The sequence below is a fragment of the Dunckerocampus dactyliophorus genome, chromosome 1, assembly GCF_027744805.1.
Source record: "Dunckerocampus dactyliophorus isolate RoL2022-P2 chromosome 1, RoL_Ddac_1.1, whole genome shotgun sequence".
In the NCBI taxonomy this organism is placed as follows: domain Eukaryota; kingdom Metazoa; phylum Chordata; class Actinopteri; order Syngnathiformes; family Syngnathidae; genus Dunckerocampus; species Dunckerocampus dactyliophorus.
In genome coordinates, this window is record NC_072819.1 from 29,745,671 (window position 1) to 29,764,414 (window position 18,744).

Sequence of the window (18,744 nt, forward strand, 5' to 3'; positions counted from 1 at the left end):
GTATTAATAGTTTGTGTTACAAATGCTACCATTTCATACGCTGTTTGGAGATGCAAATAATGGATTTTTGTAATATTACAACTAAACTAAAGTTTGCTTAAATGTTTCTCCATCATCATACTTTGCTGAATTAATTCTATCTAAACATTTTACTGTTTTACTCAATTTGGCATACACAACAAAGATGTAAATGCTATGCTGCCTACTGAACAAAAACAGAATCTGAGATTTTTCCCCCCCATTTCATACAAAGAGGTCACAAGTCACAAAGTATACTAAAGTATTAGATATTATACTGCATGTATACCCTAACTCTGTATGATCTTTTCATTCAAAATGAATCATTTTGGTTCATTTCTGATTAAAACTCAACTTTTCTTTGGACAATGACAATGTTTAATCAGGTGTTCTGTGTACATGAGAATATTTTGTGTTAAAAATTGCATTTTTAGGAATTCACTCTCATATTTTGTTTTTATTTGCCAGCACACATGACAAATATTTGCAGAAAATATCATCACAAGACACAAGCAGTCCCTATTCAAAACAAGTGCTCATATTCTGTACAAAAAATTGCCCTCGCCATCAAAGAAATCTTTCCCAACTTGCACCACAGGCGTAGGCTTCTTCATGTCCCAAAACTGCTCAATCTCTTCCTCAGACAAAACCTGTCCCTGCCAGCACCCGTCTTCCTCTCCCGAGTTATTAATGTCGGTGGAACTGTCATCTTCAGCTGACCTCCTCCCTGTGGCATCTTTGTTGTTTACAGAAGTAAAGTAAGTTGCCGGAACTGTAACAGGCGCAGAAGCTACAGCCAGGGATTTATTGACTGAGCTTGTGTCTCCACTTATTAAAATCCCTGAGCTTGTGTCTCCACTTACTGAAGTATGGGCAGCCACAGGAACCAAACCGTTTTCTTGATTTCCTGGGGGAAGTGCAGCTGCTGAGCAGCCTCTGTGCAACTTTATTCTGCTCTTCTCTTCCCCAGACCCTGAAGGCAAGACTTGACGATTGAGTCTAGTCATAACTTTAACATCTTGCTTGATTTTCCTGTCTGGGTCTGGGATAAACTTGCTCTTGAGGACTCTGACAATCACATCAGGGGTGACAGAGAAGCCTTCAGCCAGACGCTTGACTGACCACTCATCTGGCTGCTCCTGTTTTAGATATCTGGAACAAAACTGACAGCCATTTAATTGGTGGGTATGATGAAAGAAGGAGGGTCATAAAAGCAAAACTCTTCACCTTATCTGTTCAATAGCCTGCCAGGTTAACTTCCTCTCTGGAGCCCCTGATGGCATCATCTTCCTCTTGATGATGTTATACTTGATAGCCTTTTGAGTCTTCTTCCGCTCTCTGAAAAACCATATGAAATGATAGCACACTTAAATGCATACAAATGTTATGAGTACACTTACTCCAGCAAAGTTTCCAGCTTGTCCTCCACTTCCTCCATCATAAAGTCTTCATCTTCTTCATAGTGGAAATGTTTGCGCACACCATTCTGCGCCATCTGTACCTTGCTGGCACCTCTGCTGGTAAATCGGCCAAACATTAAGGGAACCTTGTGACTGCATGCTGATGGCAGTGTTGCTGTTCGAGCCCCGAGTGTAGCGAGCACGGAGATCACACTGAGACACCCGGTCATGATTATAGAGTGAGTGACGGTGGAATAACAAAAGACCGACTCTTAAATTGCTACTTGGCTGAGGAGGGATATTGTTAAATACCCTTCACGTATCCACTTCCTGGTTGCGTCCCCATAAAGTCAACATGGTCACTTGCGTAAACACATTATGACGGGCGTGCTACTGCCACCTATCGGCGCGGAGTTATGTTTAAAAACGACATTAAGCCGACATTTGATCCGAACCTGATATTTGAACATGGAACACAGTAGTGTATGTTGCCCACATACATTTTTTAAAATCGACCGTACTGTGAAACATATATGTATATTGCGACATCTGCCGGGCACCTTCCGACACTGCCCACAATGTGCGCTCATCATGTGTCACGGTGTTGCTGAGCACCTCCTCCCCAAGCGCAGTTGTTTCATTTGCGCCATTTTGTTCGCTCACTTTGTTGATTGGGCTTTAGCGAGCTGTACTGGAGCCAATCAGAGGGGAACCGGACAGCGACTACACGGTAAGGCAGACCCGATTGAAGGCATTGGTAGTTGTCAGCACGGATTGGTTTGCTGCGGACCAACCAAATTACTAACCCTGCTAAGTGCACAAAATCAAATGACACCGTTTTGACCACCGTTGTTTCCCCACGCTTGGCCTGGAGATTAATTTGCGTTCTTTGTCGTTGTGGGGGAACATGATCTTATCGTCGTCAAGCTAACGTCTAGCTAACTGCTTAGCTAGCATGTGGAAGCTCAAACAAAGGGATGGCTGACAGTGCGTACATTTAGAAACCTTCAACGGCTTCCAACGACGTTTCACAAACCACTGGTAACAACCAATACCTTCTCTGAAGGAATTTCATTCACATTGTTTAACGTGGCCCCTTAACTGCTGCTTTTCGCCTGCGTCTTTATTTAGCTTACGCGCCGTGCACCCATGCTAGCTCTCAAACAACCCCGTTATCAAAACAAGTTAATGTTTACGTGTTCATAATTTGATTGTGATTAAAATGGAAAATACCCCCATACAATACATTTGTATAGATGCACGAACTTCTATTAAACAATTCTGCGATAAAACAATGGTACACGTCTATACATGTTAACCAGCACGAAATAATTCACTAAAATTGCTTCTAAATAAATGTATCCGGTTAAACCTACACAGGCGAAAATGATGTACAGCAGGGGTGTCCAAAGTGCGGACCGGGCACCACGTAGAAGGTCGCTTTTTTGGCACATTGTAGAAATTTAAAAAAAACACACACACACAGCAAAAAGGGGGGAAAGAGCAAAAAATGTGTAATATAATTAGAAATGGTTGAAATATTGATAGTAACAAATAACAAACCTGACACTAAGCTTTGTCTTTAAGTTTATGTAAGGTTTTTTTTTTTTTTGCAGTTTAGCAAAATTGCACATTTCCCCGCATCCTTTCATTTTTCAGTATGCATCCCTTGGTAGCAAAAAGTTTAGACAGCCCTGATGCGTACAGGGTGTCAAGTTTGGAAACAAAGGAAATGTGGAGTTACTATATCGAGTCTGTGTGCATTTACAGTATACAGTAATCCCTCGTTTCTCGTGCTTAATTGGCTACAGACCGTGATAAGTGAAGTAGGATCACTTCTTTTAAATGCAATATTATTGTAGTTGGAGCATAGAAAATCTGTTTACAACCTTCTAAGTATGGATTTTTAACAATATTAGAGCTCTCTGGACATAAAATAACACCCTTTACACTCATATTACCCAATATAGTAGAAATAATCAGAAAATAAGCCATTAAAGATATAAATAAAACTCTGGCTTGTGTGTTTTGTAATAAATGTGTTCCAGACATGTGGACAGGAAGTGACGTCGGGGGTTCAGAGTTGAGTTTTAGCTCCCGCAACAGTAACCCACGTTATTAGGATTATTATTATTATTATGTTTTTGTTGTTATTGTGCCTTGGTTGTGAGATAATGCAAACTTGCAGTAAAAGCCTGTTGTTCCAGCAATCAAGTCTGGCACTTGTATGTTTTACCGACTGACAACTTGTGATCAGTGTAGAATACTGCATATTACAATTTAAATGTGACTTCTTCATGTGTTATATTGTTTCGTATTTGAATTCATTTAGCCATTTTTATGCCTAAAAGTGCTTCATTCAGGCAAATACATAAAAGCTGCTTAAGTATGCATACTTTTTTTTTTTTTTTTTACTAATAGGCTGTATTCAACCACAAAACAGCAATATTGAAAAATCGTGAGAGTGAAGCTGCAAATTCAAACTGCGATGTGGCGTGGGACGACTGTAATAACAAATATTGACAATAAATTGGTATACATGCATTAACTACCGTTAAACAATGGTGCAGTAAGCTAATGTTAGACGTAGTTGAACTTTAACCACTACTTAACAATGGTTAAAGTTGGTCGGTGGTTAAACAATGGCTAATTTCATAATAAATTTGTCTGTTTCAACCTGAATGACCGTAAATGATCTATTTTGCTAATAGTGTTTATGTTCAAGAGCAGAGAGTTTCATAATACATATGGATATATAATGCCACATACTGACAATAAATTGGCATCTGTGCAGTAACTACCACTGAACAATTCTCAGATAAGCTAATGGTACGGGTCTATACATTTTAACCATTACTTAAGAATGTGTCTACGTTAACCCTTTTTAAAAGTAAATGCTTCTGGTTATACTGCAATATCTCTACATTATCTTTTTTGCTAAATTTAAGTTCCAGACCAGAGTGTTGGATAAGCAACTATGGAGCAGTACACCGCTGCCACCACTGCCACAGGGGAGCAGATTGTGGTACAAACAGCCAATGGACAGATTCAACAACAGGTGAGCTCAGGTTAACTAATCTTTTAGATCTGACTACCTACACTGCAACCTGTGTTTAACAATAGTCGACAGTTAAACTTTCTTCTTTGAAGCTCTCAGGTACCCAAAAATGACAACATGACAGATCAATGTTTTCCCTGCCAGCTGTTTCTCTGAGATTTCATTATCTTGCCTTACCTGTTACCTGCAGACACAGGGCACAGTAACGGCTGTGCAGCTGCAAACAGAATCACCAGTGGTGACGGCCTCAGGTCAGCAGGTGCAGACACTCCAGGTAGTGGTGTTTTTGCCGCCCTGTGTTGGTGTCATGACCTTGTTGTAAGCCAATATGCATTTGCATGCTACAACCAGTGCTGAATTTGTTTTATTTTTATGTACCATCTCTGTGCTGTTTGGCTCATCCTCTTGCCCCCAGCATGTCCTATAGCTGTCTGAAGTGCATGCTGCTCACTCAGCACAGTATCTTAAATGGTCAGTCTTAGGGGTTCCGCCCTTGATGTTCTTGTAAATTAACTGCTGTTTGTTAGAGTTGAAAATGTGTTGGGTTCAGCAGTGAATTGCATGGATCATGGTCATTAAACCTCTTCTTCTGTTTTGGCATTTTCCCCCAAGTTGCCATTGTGTGCACTTGTTCGTAGTGGTCACTCACTGGTGAATGAACCTGTATCACGTGAGAGGTTGCTTGATGTTATTGTCTGTTTGTAAACAATAACGTTTCTATTGCTCTTTCTCCAAAAGCGGTTTTCTTTCAGGGTCACTGCTCCATTCTTGCAAAGCATTATGTTTATTTGTTTATGTACTGAGCTAAGGTGTTGCATTTTAAGATAAATATTATATTTAGATGGTTATCATTTGTAATTTTCATGTGCAAATGTTTGACATTCGACTTGGCCTGTGATAGATCATCTTTAGCCCCTATCGGTATGCATGTGAGATTGAAGCTGATCTGGTAATGTCCTCGGAGCCATAACAAAAGTGGGACATTGCCCGTGTTCGCCCTGTTCTGTTGAACGCATATGTCACACGAGATGCAGACGTGGCTGTTGTTATGCTCTCCAAATATTTAATTATCACCATGTGGCTGCACACAGTTACAGCAATATCTCACTTTGCTGGGTTCTGTGTAAGATAAATAAATATATAAAAAATAACAGGGGTGTCCCGATACAACTTTGTCACTTTCGATCTGATAAAGATATTGTAGCCTTGAATATCATCCGATACTGATATCAAGCCGATATCAGCAAGAATCATTCATACTTTTATGACTTATTTTGTAGTGTGGAATCTTCGAAAAAGCTTGATCAAGTGATATTACTTAAACAGAGAACAATAATTAGTATGTATGAGGAAAAACCGACCCATTTACTTCTTCAAGCATGTGGGGTATAGTTTTATCAACAATGTGTAGTGGCGACTAGGCATAATATAGCGAGCGTCAAGGTCCTGGATTTAATGTTTAAACCTGACGTTACTCATCACTGACAGGGGCTGGTCATCTTTTCTGTTATAGATAATGATTTGTCGCCCCATGGGAGTTTCTCATGTGATGCTGCTTCAAATGTATGATGAGTTTGGTCATATTAATATTGTTGACGACCTTGGGTCACTTGATTGCATTTATTTGCATTTTGCTTTGTTTTTTTCTTTTTTGTAAGAAATAACTATTGATTTGTGTCTTGAGCTGCAGGATTATCACTGGGTCTCATCACTTTAATAATGATGCAATTCTGTGTAAATTGTGTGGTCAAGAGGTTTTTGGGAAAGCGTCAAGTCAATTTGATGAGGGCTGCAGCTATCGAATATTTTAATAATCAAATATTTTACTGAAAATTCCTTAGATTACTTGAGTAATTGGATAAAACATAAATAGGGGAAAATAAGACATTTCACTTAAAGGGATAGTCTGGATTTTTTGACATGAAGTTGTATGACATCCCCAACAGCAGTGCAGTCCATCAATAGGGACTTACCCCGCACTTGGTCCCGTGAGCCCAGCTCTGGTTGGACTTCGGTGATGAGAAACGTAGTTCCGCTTAGTTATTGGGGTTACTTAAGTAGAGTTTGGCTTCTCAAAACAAAACGTTCGAAGGAGTAATACATTTGCATAACAAAAATGCCTCCTCGAAAAAAATCAGACCTCACAAATCACTTGGCTTTACTTTCTGACATTGTATTCATGTGCGCTATCGGCTGTCCGTTGTGTGTGTGTGTGTGTGTGAAGTAGATTCATTTGCTGCGACGGCCATCTTGTTTACGTATGTGTTCCACAGCGGATGAAAGCATGAGGGTCACAGCCATTTTCATCACATACACAGTAATGGACAGCCGATGGCGCGCATTAATACGATGTCAGAGAAAGTAAAGCCGAGCGATTTGTGAGGTCTGATTTATTCAAAATGCTATCCAAAATTTGGGAGCCACTGATTTTACAGGAAAAGGAGAGAAATAATAATTTGCTAATTTACGTTACGAAGACTAAATTAGATATTACATTATGTTGATGTCCATACATTTATGAACCCTAAACTTAAACCGACTGATTAGAAATAAGACAAATATTGTCTATAAGATTTTGAGGTTTTACAGTGTTCAAACTAAAATGAAGACACCTACTGTAGTAGAGCACGTTTTATCCATCGACCAAAAGAGTGAGACACACTTCTTTGTTCTATTACACAGTATTGCTGTTGGAAATGACCAGCTACTGATTAGTGAGCGAAAATGTTTTTATTTTCCATCTTCTTAACTCACAGCACTGTCTTTTTGCAGATGAAATAAACCTTATGAAGTCACGTTACCATCGGAATAAACTTGCCACAAATTTGACAATATTCATAATTAAGAGAAAGCTAGCTCTTCACACAGCTAAAGTTATGTTAGTAAGGTACATTAACCTTCATCTCCTTGAGCTGCGCTGTGTTAATTGTACCTTGTCTCGGGTCTTCCGCCCCAACCTCACAGAGACAAAGAGACTGGATGACTGACGAGGGTGCACTTCGTTCAAGCCTTTGCTTCATGGAGCAAACGCACCCAAGTGCTGACAACAAGCACAGCGTGAACCTTCGTCCTGCCTGTTTAGAGGCGAGAAAAGAGGAAAACAGACATGCGTGCAGCTGGCAATATATTGAGGCCGGCAAAATTATCAAGTTCATTTTCATTTATCGTGTGATTGATTGGTTGATTGTCACGCAACTGTTCTTCTGAACAAGAAATCACGTCACAAGATCTCGTGACACCCCGAGAAACAAATGAATGTTTATGATACTCTTTATGCTTACTTATACAAAGATTGACTAATATGTTACGAGTTGTTTTTTTATTATGACCTAGATTTACTCAGCAATTCAATAATGTCATGACTTTCTAGGACGTGTATGTAGTCAACACCTGAAAGGTGCTGTACATTGAATTGCTTAGATGCAAGCAGGTGGTCAGGATAATCATTGTCCTTCATTTATTCAGAATCTTTGGTATACTCTTGCATACAGCATAAAATCTGGCCATGTTACCCCGTTATGTGCTGCTGTGACAGTTGTTCTTTTCTGTAGGTTCAAGGGCAACCTCTAATGGTCCAGGTCAGTGGGGGGCAGCTCATCACGTCATCTGGACAACCCATCATGGTGCAGGCCATGTCAGGGGGTCAGGGTCAAACCATTATGCAGGTTCCTGTGTCTGGAGCTCAAGGACTACAACAGGTGAGGCATGAAGCTCTTTGTAGATTAAGATTTGTGATCATGATGTATGGTTGTTTTGTATTTTAGGCGACAGGGTTTTAAATACATTATTTAATGTGTGTGCATTAAAAAAATGAGTTGTTTGTTTGATTCTAATTCAGTCTATGGGTGTCATTGTGTAGATCCAGCTGGTGCAGCCAGGGCAGATCCAATTGCAAGGTGGTCAGACTCTCCAGCTTCAAAGCCAGCAGGGTCAACCCCAGCAGATCATCATCCAGCAACCCCAGACAGCCATCACAGCTGGACAGAACCAGGTATTAAATATTGGCCAGTACCATTTAAAGTCTTAATTGATTTTAAAAATTATTACTTAGTGTGTTTCTTTTCACCTCTGGTCCCACAGGGTCAGCAGATCAGTGTGCAGGGCCAGCAGGTTGCACAGACAGCTGATGGACAGACCATCGTCTACCAGCCTGTCAATGCAGATGGTACCGTCCTGCAGCAGGGTAAACTACACTTGTCCTCTATTTTCATTTGCCTTCATAAAATTAATGCTGTTGAATTGTCAATTTAAAGAAGATCTGTACTTGTCAGGAATGATCACAATTCCAGCAGCTAGCTTGGCAGGCGCTCAGATCGTTCAGGCAGGAGGTGCCAACACTAACACGACCAACAGCCAAGGCACTGTGACCGTCACCCTGCCCGTCTCTGGCAACATGGTCAATGCAGGTGGAATGGTCATGGTAAGACCCGGTGCAGAGGTACCCAACATCTTATTGCATTTTTTTTCTCACTTATCACTCATGAGGTGTGGGTGTGGTCACATAGCATAAAAAAATCAGAACTTTTTTTTTGTGGTTGTTTCCACCCCTGTAAACTGTTGAAGCTATTTTGTCACAAAATTACAGTCGTCCCTTGCCACATTGATGTTCGAACATCGTGCCCTCCCGGTGTTGTGGTTTTTCAAAAATTTGTTAATAAATGATTGCTGTTTCGTAGTTGAATATGGCGTATTATTAGTATAAAAAAAAAAAGCATATTTAAGCACATTGTACTTATTCTTGGCCTAAATGAAGCATTTTCAAGCATAAAAATGGCTAAATTAACTAACTAAATGCACTACAATACAAATACAAGGCAGAAGAAGCATTCTAATTTTGAATGTAGTATTGGTCAGACATGATCGCCAGAACAGGCATTTATTGCAAGTTTAAATGATCTCACAACAGGCACAATAATAACAACATAATAATCACAATAATAACACGGGCTGCTGTTGGGGCCTGATATCATGAATTTCTCTGTACCAGGAAAGCTACACATAGAATGCTCTGCAGACTGAAGTGTGAGTAAAAGTACACCTGTCAAGTTCAACAAGACATGCCTTGACATAAGTCTTACCGGTATGTTTACCCCTGGCTACAAATAGTGGGTTGTTCACCTGTTCTATGGAGAACATATACATGTAATTGCTGTCTTGTAAGTCAGAATCTTCATGACGCATTGCTTGTCCACTGTCTGTAACAATGCCACAATATTACGATCCGAGCGCAATATAATGTTGTCTGGTTCAGTTCACCTCCATCAAGTAGTCTGTCCATTCATTGCGTCCCGTGTCCATTGCCGTACTATCAGGGCCTTAACCCACGAGAAGCAAAATCTCAACTCTGAGCTTCCCACGTCACTTCCTGCCTCCACACATTTGTCCGCCCACCACTAAGGTCCTCTAGGCAACATATTTACTGGGACACACACAAGCAGGAGGTTTATTTATTTACGTCTTAAATGGCTTATTTACTGTTATGTCCACTATATTGGATAATACGAGTGTAAAGCCATTTAAAGCTGCCATCACATACATTGATGAGACAATAGCCACGGCAGGAAGTATGCTGTCCAGAAAAAAAAATAACAAGGAACTGCTAATGTGAGTGTTATCTTATTTATGTCTTATTTTCTCTGATTTTTATCTACTATATTGGGTAATATAAATGCAAAGGTGACTATATGGGTGTTATTTGACGTCTACAGAGCTCTAATAATGTTAAAATCCGTATTTAGGAGATTGTAAGCAGGTTTTCTATGCCATAACTACGAAAATATTCCATGTATTAATATTGAATCATACTTCGCGGAAATTCACTTATCGCAGTCATGTCTGGAACCAGTTAACTGCGATAAATGAGGGACGACTGTATAGTAATTCAGCATAGAATAACATTTTCATTCTGGTGTGTATATATAACAGGTCAGTTGCCACTTTTATTGTATTCTACCGGTTTACATTGTACTGTATTTACAGTTGTCTGCTGGCAATTACATTTTTGGGGGATATTTGTATATACTGTAACAATACTTGTAATCATAATACAGCCCAAACATTATATCTGCCTCCTATGTGTTCAAGTTAATAATAATTTATGATGGGCCTGCAAGTGAAAGAGCAGCAGCCCATACTGCTATTCCTTATTTATTTATTCTTTAGTATTTATGATTACAATTATATCTTATTTTGCTACCTTTAATTCTGCATGAACCGCCTACAGAAGCACTGCATATGTCACATCTTTGCAGAGGTCTTGATCACGGGTCGTGTGCTATACAGGTATATAGAGTGCAACATTTTGTACAACTGTGATGAAGTAATTGACGAAAACAGGCTTATTCTGGGGCAATAGCCACATTTAAAAACTCATCTGAGCACTTGGGTGACACTCAGGACACTTGGCTAACTGGTATTTATCTCGCCTGCCAGTTAGAAAGTTCAGGGTGCGATCCCTGGCGGGGGCAGACCAGTTACACTTACAATTTACCAGAGCTACTTGCACCATGGATATGATATATGAAAAAAAATAAAAAATGGAGTGCAACATTTTGTGTAACCATGACTGGTAAACATCCCTTCAAAATAAAAGCATCTTTAAATTTCAAAATAAAACCAAGAATTTAGCAAACTTAAATTATTATTATTACAACCTTTAATGAAACATACATACCTATGTAAATGCAACGATTACATACAGTCTATAACCTTTTCTTCACTTCATTGTGAGTTCATAAAGATTAGACAGTACAATATTCTTCAGATGATGAACCAAATGTATTTCTATTGATGAACTTTATAATGCACACAAATTAAAATTAGCAGGGTGCTACGATAATGCTGTCTTTGTCCATAAAATAACTTTTATAGAGTAATTAGTGAGGACTACAATACTCACTGTGTTCTGCAGAGAGCAATTGCAAACCATAAAAAGAGGTGGGTGGAACGATCCCAATGTCAACATTACCGATACAGTGGGCAAATCGATCCCAGTGTCAAGGTTGTGTTAACATAGTGACCTGCAAGAATACAATGCCTTACCAAGGGAAATTGCAAGGGCAGGCCCATTCAAAATTTCTACTGACAATTTTGTTCCAGATATTATTCATTGTTTTACAAGTTATTTAATCCTACCTGCTCTTCGTTTGACATCAATTGCAAATACTTTTGCTAAGTTTAAAATTGCTATTTTTTTTGCCATTTTTTTTTTTTTATACCGATATGTGTAACATCACATACCTCCTGTCATGGAATTTAACAAATATCTGTTGTGAAACTAATGCATACAGCATCAGCAATTAGCTTCTCGACGTGGCTGTAAACAACATCTCGCTTAAGTTTATGTCTTGCTTATGTCTGAATTTGCCTTATTGAGCATGCAATTTGAGCTTCACTGCTCTCCATTTTGTTGCATTTTGCTGGTTTCAGTTTCGAGTTCAGTCTGTACAGTACAGATAAATAAATGGATATTATCATTTTTTCAATAATATTTCAAATTGGGGGAGTGTGAAAATTATTCTGTCCCACAGTTGGGGCATGACAGAAAGTAATTGAGAAAGTAATTGAGAACAGCATACAGCATACTTATTTTGGCCTAAATTGCAATTAAAAGAAAACAGGACCAAATTTCACATAAATAATAAAAAGTTTGACTGTACACACAATGAATGAACACAGGCTCATTTTTAAGTTAAATAAAACTGCACCGGTTTCTCGGGGGAGGGGAGGAATTAATAAGTGTCTCTTTTAGCAGACAAGCTGCAACAGCACATTGTTTACATTTGAGTAAGATATCTGCAACTCTCGTCAGTGAAAGATGACTCCAATATCCATACAATCCTTAGTCAAGGCTCATTTGCATGTTGGTGTGCTTTAAATTAATGTTCTATGACTATCGTAGATTTTTCATACTGGGTGCGACAATTTCAGAGCATCTGAGACACAGCGGTTTGGCACTGGATTCTGGAAGAATGAACATATATTGGCTGTCCTTTCACTTTTCAATGTTTGGTTTTCTCGATCAACTTCTTACTTTTGGGCAAGCCATGGTTCTATTCGAAGATTAGTGGCATAGAAAATGAACAGATGGGTGGTTCCTGGCAAGTAAACAAAGAAATTAATTGGCTCGTTTTGAGTTATGCTCTCAACGATGTTATAATGGCCAAATCATGCAGTCTATGGGCCAAATACTATCAAAGGTATTTGTTAAGTCTTACCTGTGAAATGTTATTCCCTGGGATTTGGTTTGCAGCACATGAATGAGGCATCTCTTCTTCGGACTCTTGCCACATCCAATATGGCGGCGACGTTGACGTATGGCTCAACGCTTGATGCTGTGTCTACATATATATGTCTATGTGCTACCCTGCTCACAATTAGCGGTGTTTTGGCAACCCACAACATCCTGCCACCCCGTACACGGTTAAGAAAAACATTGGCTCAAGTACATGCTGCGTGTTGACTGTTATGGTGACAGCAGTGTTGCTGTATGTGTGTGTGTGTATGTTTGTTTGTGTGTGTGTGTATATATGTATATGTATACATATAAGTATACATATATATGTATGTTTGTGTGTATATATACAGTCTAAATCTATACATGTACTGTACTGTATTTTGTGTGTGTGTATATATGTATGCATGTGTGTGTGTGTGTGTGTGTATGTATATGTGTGTATATGTGTATGTGTGTGTGTGTGTGTGTATATATATGTGTGTGTGTGTGTGTGTGTGTGTGTATATGTGTGTATATATATATATATATATATATATATATATATATATAAAACATCTTAAGACCAGTTGAAAAATTGCTAGAATTTGCATTTTGCACATTTGGATCTTAATGAGGTTTTCAGTAGAGCTACAATATGCAAAAGCAAGAAGGGGGAGTGAGACAAAAAACAGTTTGAAGAAGTAATTTATTGAAAACAACAATTCAACTGAAATAGGCTGTTTATCAGCTGATCAAAAGTTTAAGACCACAGGCTAATTGTCATTTTCTGTCAGGCATTCACACTGTCATGCCATCCTGATGGCTAAAGCTAATAAGCTTTCTCTTTTTGAACATGATCAGATTGTTGAGCTGCATAAGCAAGACCTCTCGCAGTGTACCATTGCTGCTGAGGTTGGGTGCAGTAAATCAGTCATTCTACATTTTTTTCAAAGATCCTGAGCATTATGGAACAAAAAAGTCAAGTCGTAGACCCAAAAAATCACACCTACGCTGAGCTGGAGGATCCGATTGGCTGTCCATCAAGACACAGGGCGGTCTTTGACCCAAATTAAGGCCCTTACTGGTGGCGACTGCAGCGAAATAACCATCAGACGGCATCTGCGGGAAAAGGGTTTAAAAAAACAAAAAAGAAATTCAAAGACCTCGTCTCCTTCAACGCCACAAAACTGCCCATTTAGACTTTGCCAGGGAGCATCAAACATGGAACATTGAAATGTGGAAAAACTTTATATTTTCTGATGAGAAAAAATGTAGCCTTGACGGTCCAGATGGCTTCCAACATTACTGGCATTACAAGGAGATCCCACCTGAGATGTTTTCTACCCGGCACAGTGGAGGAGGGTCCATCATGATCCGGATTGCTTTTTCATTCAGTGGAACACTGGAGCTTCAGGTGGTGCAGGGTCGTCAAACGGATGCAGGACAACGCTGCAGTTCACAATGCTTGCTTGACCAAGGACTTCTTCAGGGAGAATAACATCACTCTTTTGGACCATCCTGCATGTTCTCCTGATTTAAATCCCATAGAGAACATTTGGAGATGGATGGCAAGGGAAGTTTAAAAAATGGCCATCAGTTCCAGACAGTTGATGCCCTTCATGAAGCCATCTTCACCACTTGGAGCAATGTTCCCACTAGCCTCCTGGAAACACTCACATCAAGCATGCCCAAAGCAATTTTTGAAGTGATTAACAAGAACGGTGGAGCTACTCATTACTGAGTCCGACTGAGAACATTTTTTGTTCTGGTTTGGAGAGTTTTTTTGTTATTTTTTGAGCGATGGTCTTAAACTTCAGCTGATAAACAGCCTATTTCAGTTGAATTGTCGTTTTCAATAAATTACTTTTTTTTTTTTTTATACACACGTACACACAGTGCTGTCAAAAAGTGCACCCTTCTGATTCCTTTTTTTTTTCATTTTTGTCACACTTGAATGTTTCAGATCATCAAACAAATTTAAATATTAGTCAATGACAACACACGTGAAGACAAAATGCAGTTCTTGAATGAAACTTTTTATTGTTAAGGGAGAAAAAAAAATCAAACCTATATGGCCCTTTGTGAAGGAGTGATTGCCCTCCCTGTTAAAACATATCTTAATGTGACTCCAGCGAACCACAGTGAGAGCCATTATCCACAAATGATGAAAACATGCAACAGTGGTGAACCTTCCCAGGCAGGCCTCCGTTGCATCAGTTAAGGTCAGTTTTCATGACTCCACCAGAAGAAAGACACTGGGCAAAAACGGCCTGCATTTTGTGTTCAGTTGTGTTGTCATTGACTAACATTTAAATTTGTTTGATCTGAAACATTTAGGTGTGACAAAAAAAAAGAAATCAGGAAGGGTCAAACACTTTTTCACACCACTGTACATCGCATAAATAGTCATTCATACAATATATTAACATTGGTTTCATAAAAAAAAAAAATATCGTTGTTTTTATTTTGCCATGGCGATGCGCCATACTTGTAGCAGAAACTCTGGATTATTAATTTCGTCTGTTAAAAATGTCTGGTTACTCGTCTTGTAAGTCATAAATATTTTTGATCAAAACAACAATAAGACAACTGCTGGATTGATTGCCATATAAAAATTTATGCTGACTGTTCATTAGTCAGTGCACACAATTGTGATGCCCTCCCTTGGCATTGGTACTAAGCTTGGTGTATATGTCTGGGTTCCAAATCAGATGGTGCCTGGAGGTGGTGGAGTTCCCACAATGCAGCGTATCCCTCTACCAGGAGCTGAGATGCTTGAAGAAGAGCCCCTATATGTAAATGCCAAGCAGTACCATCGTATCCTGAAGCGACGACAGGCCCGAGCCAAACTGGAGGCTGAGGGCAAGATCCCCAAAGAGAGGAGGGTAAGTAAGGTTCATTTGTCATAATACTACACTATGAACAATCAGAAGAGCATGGTCATTGATGACGTAATGGTCACTGATGCTTCTCTTGCCCTTATTCTCTGTTTCAGAAATACCTTCATGAGTCTCGCCACCGTCATGCTATGCAGCGTAAGCGAGGAGACGGTGGACGTTTCTTTTCACCCAAAGAAAAAGAAGAAATGGCTTTGGCACTGGCACAGGTAATGACGCAATCAATGTTTTAGCCATCAAAGAACTTGCATGAACCCATTTCTATTTTTATCAATTGTGATATAAATACCCCTATTTTTCCCACAGCAACAGCAGGAGGCAGCGCAGGCAGCAGCCGATGAGACGGTGGCTCAGATGATCCGGGTCTCATAGCATTTACCAGCATTATCACTTCTTTTTGTGACCTCTGCCCTGCCTGGGACTCTTCATCCCATCTGCCACATCTTCTTTACTTGTATCTCTTCAATTATTCTGGTCTTCCAGGCAGCAGGCCATCAGCCCCTTTTATGGAAATCTCTAGTCCTTTTGCCTAATATTGATAAATGTTTCCAGCCACCTCTGGTCAAACACCTAAATGTTTAACCAGCTATTTATTTTCACATGGACACAAGTTATTGTTGAACTGGGGCCTACCACACAGAATTAAGTGAAGTCAAACACAGATCCTGTTCCATTCAATGGCAGGATAATTGTAAATGGTACAGCCTTTTTTGATAGAGACACATTAACTTGATTATGCATCAATGTTGAATTTGTATCATATCATTTATGTCATGTTTTGTACTTTGACATTTTTTTTCTTCCACCCATGTTCAGTGTGGAATAACCTTACATCAACCAAGCATAACATTTGAAATGTGATACTGTTGTGAGAATTTTGTATATTAATTGTTTTTATCCCCCAGTGTACTTACAACTAAATTTCCCACTTTTTTGAACACATTTTGTCCAGTGTAATTCTTGAAAATTGTTCTATCCATATACAGTGGTGTGAAAAGGTGTTTGCCACCTCCATGATTGCTTATTTTTTTGCATGTTTGTCACACTTAAATGTTTTCAGATCATCAAACAAATTTAAATATTAGTCAATGACAACACAACTGAACACAAAATGGAGTTTTTAAATGAAACTTTTTATGATTAAAGGAGAATCCTACATGGCCCTGCGTGGAAAAACTGATTTCCGCCACCGCCGCATCATCTTGACAATCCCCAAGACCTTTGGGAAAATACTCTGACTAGACAAAAGTTGAACTTTTTGGAAGGTGTGTGTCTCATTACATCTGGCGTAAAAGTAACACCACATTTCAGAAAAGCAATATCATACCAACAGTAAAATATAGTGGTGGTAGTGTGATGGTCTGGGGCTGTTTTGCTCTGTCAGGACTTGGAAGACTTGCTGTGATGAATGGAACCATGAATTCTGCTGTCTACAAAAAAATCCTGAAGTAGAATGTTCGGCCATCTGTTCATAACCTCAAGCTGAAACGAACTTGTGTTCTACAGCAGGACAATGATCCAAAACACACCAGCAAGTCCACCTCTGAATGGCTGAAGAAAAACAAAATGAAGACTGGAGTGGCCTAGTCAAAGTCCTGACCTGAATCCTATCGAGATGCTGTGGCATGACCTTAAAAAGGCAGTTCATGTTTGAAAACCCTCCAATGTGGCTGAATTACAACAATTCTGCAAAGATGAGTGGGCCAAAATTCCTCCACAGTGCTGCAAGAGACTCAATGCAAGTTATTGCAAATGCTTGACTGCTGTTATTGCTGCTAAGGGTGGACCAACCAATTGTTAGGTTTCGGGAACAATCACTTTTTCACTCAGGGCCATGTAGGTTTGGATTTTTTTCTTAATAAAAAAAGTTTAATTTTAAAACTGCATTTTGTGTTCAGTTGTGTTGTCATTGACTAATATTTACATTTGCTTGATGATCTGAAACATTTAAGTGTGACAAACATGAAAAAAATAAGAAAGCAGGCAGGGGGCAAACACTTTTTCACATCACTGTATACTGCCTGGCCAAAAAAAAGTAACACACCAAGTATTTTGTTCGACCGCCTTTGGGTTCGAATACGGCGCGCTTTCTGTGTGGCATCGTTTCCACAAGCATCTGCAATGGCAATGTTTATTTCTGTTCAGAGTTGCATTCATTTGTTTTGACAAGACCTTGTATTTACGACAGGAGATTAGGAACACTGTGCAAAGTTTCCCTACTTTCCTTCCACTTGCTAATTATGCGTTGGACAGCTCTTAACCTGATTTTAGTAGTTTCAGAAATCTCCTTCCATATTTTCTCATGCTTGATGCATGCCAATAATTTGACCCCTCTGTAGCAGATTAACATCTTTTCCACGACCACATGATGTGTCTTTCAGTGTGGTTGTTTAACAGATGAGAAGGTAGTCGCGGCATCATTTCGGTCAGGAGTCTCAAACTCAATTTTCATGAGGGCCGCTGCAGACAGGGTCTGGTTGTGGCTGGGCCGCATGAAGTATTGGGAATAGGGCTGGGAATCTCAGGGTACGCCACGATACGGTATGATACGCGATGCATGGCTCCCAATAATGATAATATCTCGATACAGTGATAGGGTGAAACAAAAAAATACATTTCATAGTTTATATTTTGCTGCATTCGGCTGGGATAGGCTCCACCTTACTCGTGACCCTAATGAAGACAAGCGATACAAAAGGGGTGGAATTTTTGCAGCATATTTTAACCAGACTACAAGCAGCAATGGTACAAAAAGAATGAGGATGTTTTAGCAACGTAAGTGTAAACAGGATTTTAGTTTCGGTGTCTGAAAAACAGTAAAGTTATTTTAAACTCATTCAGAAAACACAACATCTCATGTCTCTCAAGTAGATCAATGCTATAAAGTAGAATCATATCAAAAACAAATATTTTTTTATAGCATTTACCCTACTCCTCCATGTCTAGTCGTGGGCCGCAAAATATGACCCAGTGGGCCACAAATGGCCCACAGGCCACGAGTTTGAGACCCCAGATTTAGGTTAAATAACTTGTTACCAGCTACCAACATAATCACCCATACAGTAATTATCCAATGGAAGGCTCTTACTTATTTGCATTGCAAAATCCAGGTGGTGACCTTTTTGTGGCCAGCAATTGTCGTTAATAATATTTAAA

At 39.4% G+C, this 18,744-nt stretch overlaps 2 protein-coding genes across 9 annotated transcripts; one reads left to right on the plus strand and one right to left on the minus strand.

Moving 5' to 3' along the window:
• Positions 1-391: 391 nt before the first annotated feature.
• ngrn (neugrin, neurite outgrowth associated) lies at positions 392-2,031 on the minus strand. The gene is made up of 3 exons (XM_054779107.1): positions 1,419-2,031; positions 1,246-1,356; positions 392-1,170 (listed from the first exon to the last, which is right to left on the minus strand). The coding sequence occupies exons 1-3, from the start codon at positions 1,646-1,648 to the stop codon at positions 555-557; spliced, it is 957 nt and encodes a 318-aa protein (XP_054635082.1). The 5' UTR covers positions 1,649-2,031; the 3' UTR covers positions 392-554.
• On the plus strand, positions 1,988-16,526 carry nfyal (nuclear transcription factor Y, alpha, like). 8 transcript variants are annotated; one of them, XM_054779037.1, is made up of 10 exons: positions 1,988-2,148; positions 4,367-4,476; positions 4,667-4,753; positions 8,028-8,174; positions 8,336-8,467; positions 8,557-8,659; positions 8,748-8,914; positions 15,403-15,576; positions 15,687-15,797; positions 15,895-16,526. In XM_054779037.1, exons 2-10 carry the CDS (start codon positions 4,396-4,398, stop codon positions 15,958-15,960), a joined length of 1,068 nt encoding a protein of 355 aa, XP_054635012.1. In that variant the 5' UTR covers positions 1,988-2,148; positions 4,367-4,395; the 3' UTR covers positions 15,961-16,526. The 8 variants fall into 8 exon arrangements, with proteins under 8 accessions (XP_054635012.1, XP_054635037.1, XP_054635029.1 ...); XM_054779062.1 differs by having other exon boundaries at positions 8,748-8,896; XM_054779054.1 differs by having other exon boundaries at positions 4,667-4,750.
• The last annotated feature ends 2,218 nt before the right edge of the window (positions 16,527-18,744 follow it).

What these genes read in the sequence shown, in the direction of transcription:
- ngrn (XM_054779107.1), bottom strand. Translation starts at nt 1,648, where the DNA reads ATGACCGGGTGTCTCAGTGTGATCTCCGTGCTCGCTACACTCGGGGCT. An exon ending in AAGCTGGAAACTTTGCTGGA is followed by an intron (nt 1,357 to 1,418) that starts GTAAGTGTACTC and finishes ATGGTTTTTCAG; the next exon opens with AGAGCGGAAGAAGACTCAAA. An exon ending in CAGGCTATTGAACAGATAAG is followed by an intron (nt 1,171 to 1,245) that starts GTGAAGAGTTTT and finishes GTTTTGTTCCAG; the next exon opens with ATATCTAAAACAGGAGCAGC.
- nfyal (XM_054779037.1), top strand. Translation starts at nt 4,396, where the DNA reads ATGGAGCAGTACACCGCTGCCACCACTGCCACAGGGGAGCAGATTGTG. An exon ending in ATGGACAGATTCAACAACAG is followed by an intron (nt 4,477 to 4,666) that starts GTGAGCTCAGGT and finishes TGTTACCTGCAG; the next exon opens with ACACAGGGCACAGTAACGGC. An exon ending in AGGTGCAGACACTCCAGGTA is followed by an intron (nt 4,754 to 8,027) that starts GTGGTGTTTTTG and finishes TCTTTTCTGTAG; the next exon opens with GTTCAAGGGCAACCTCTAAT.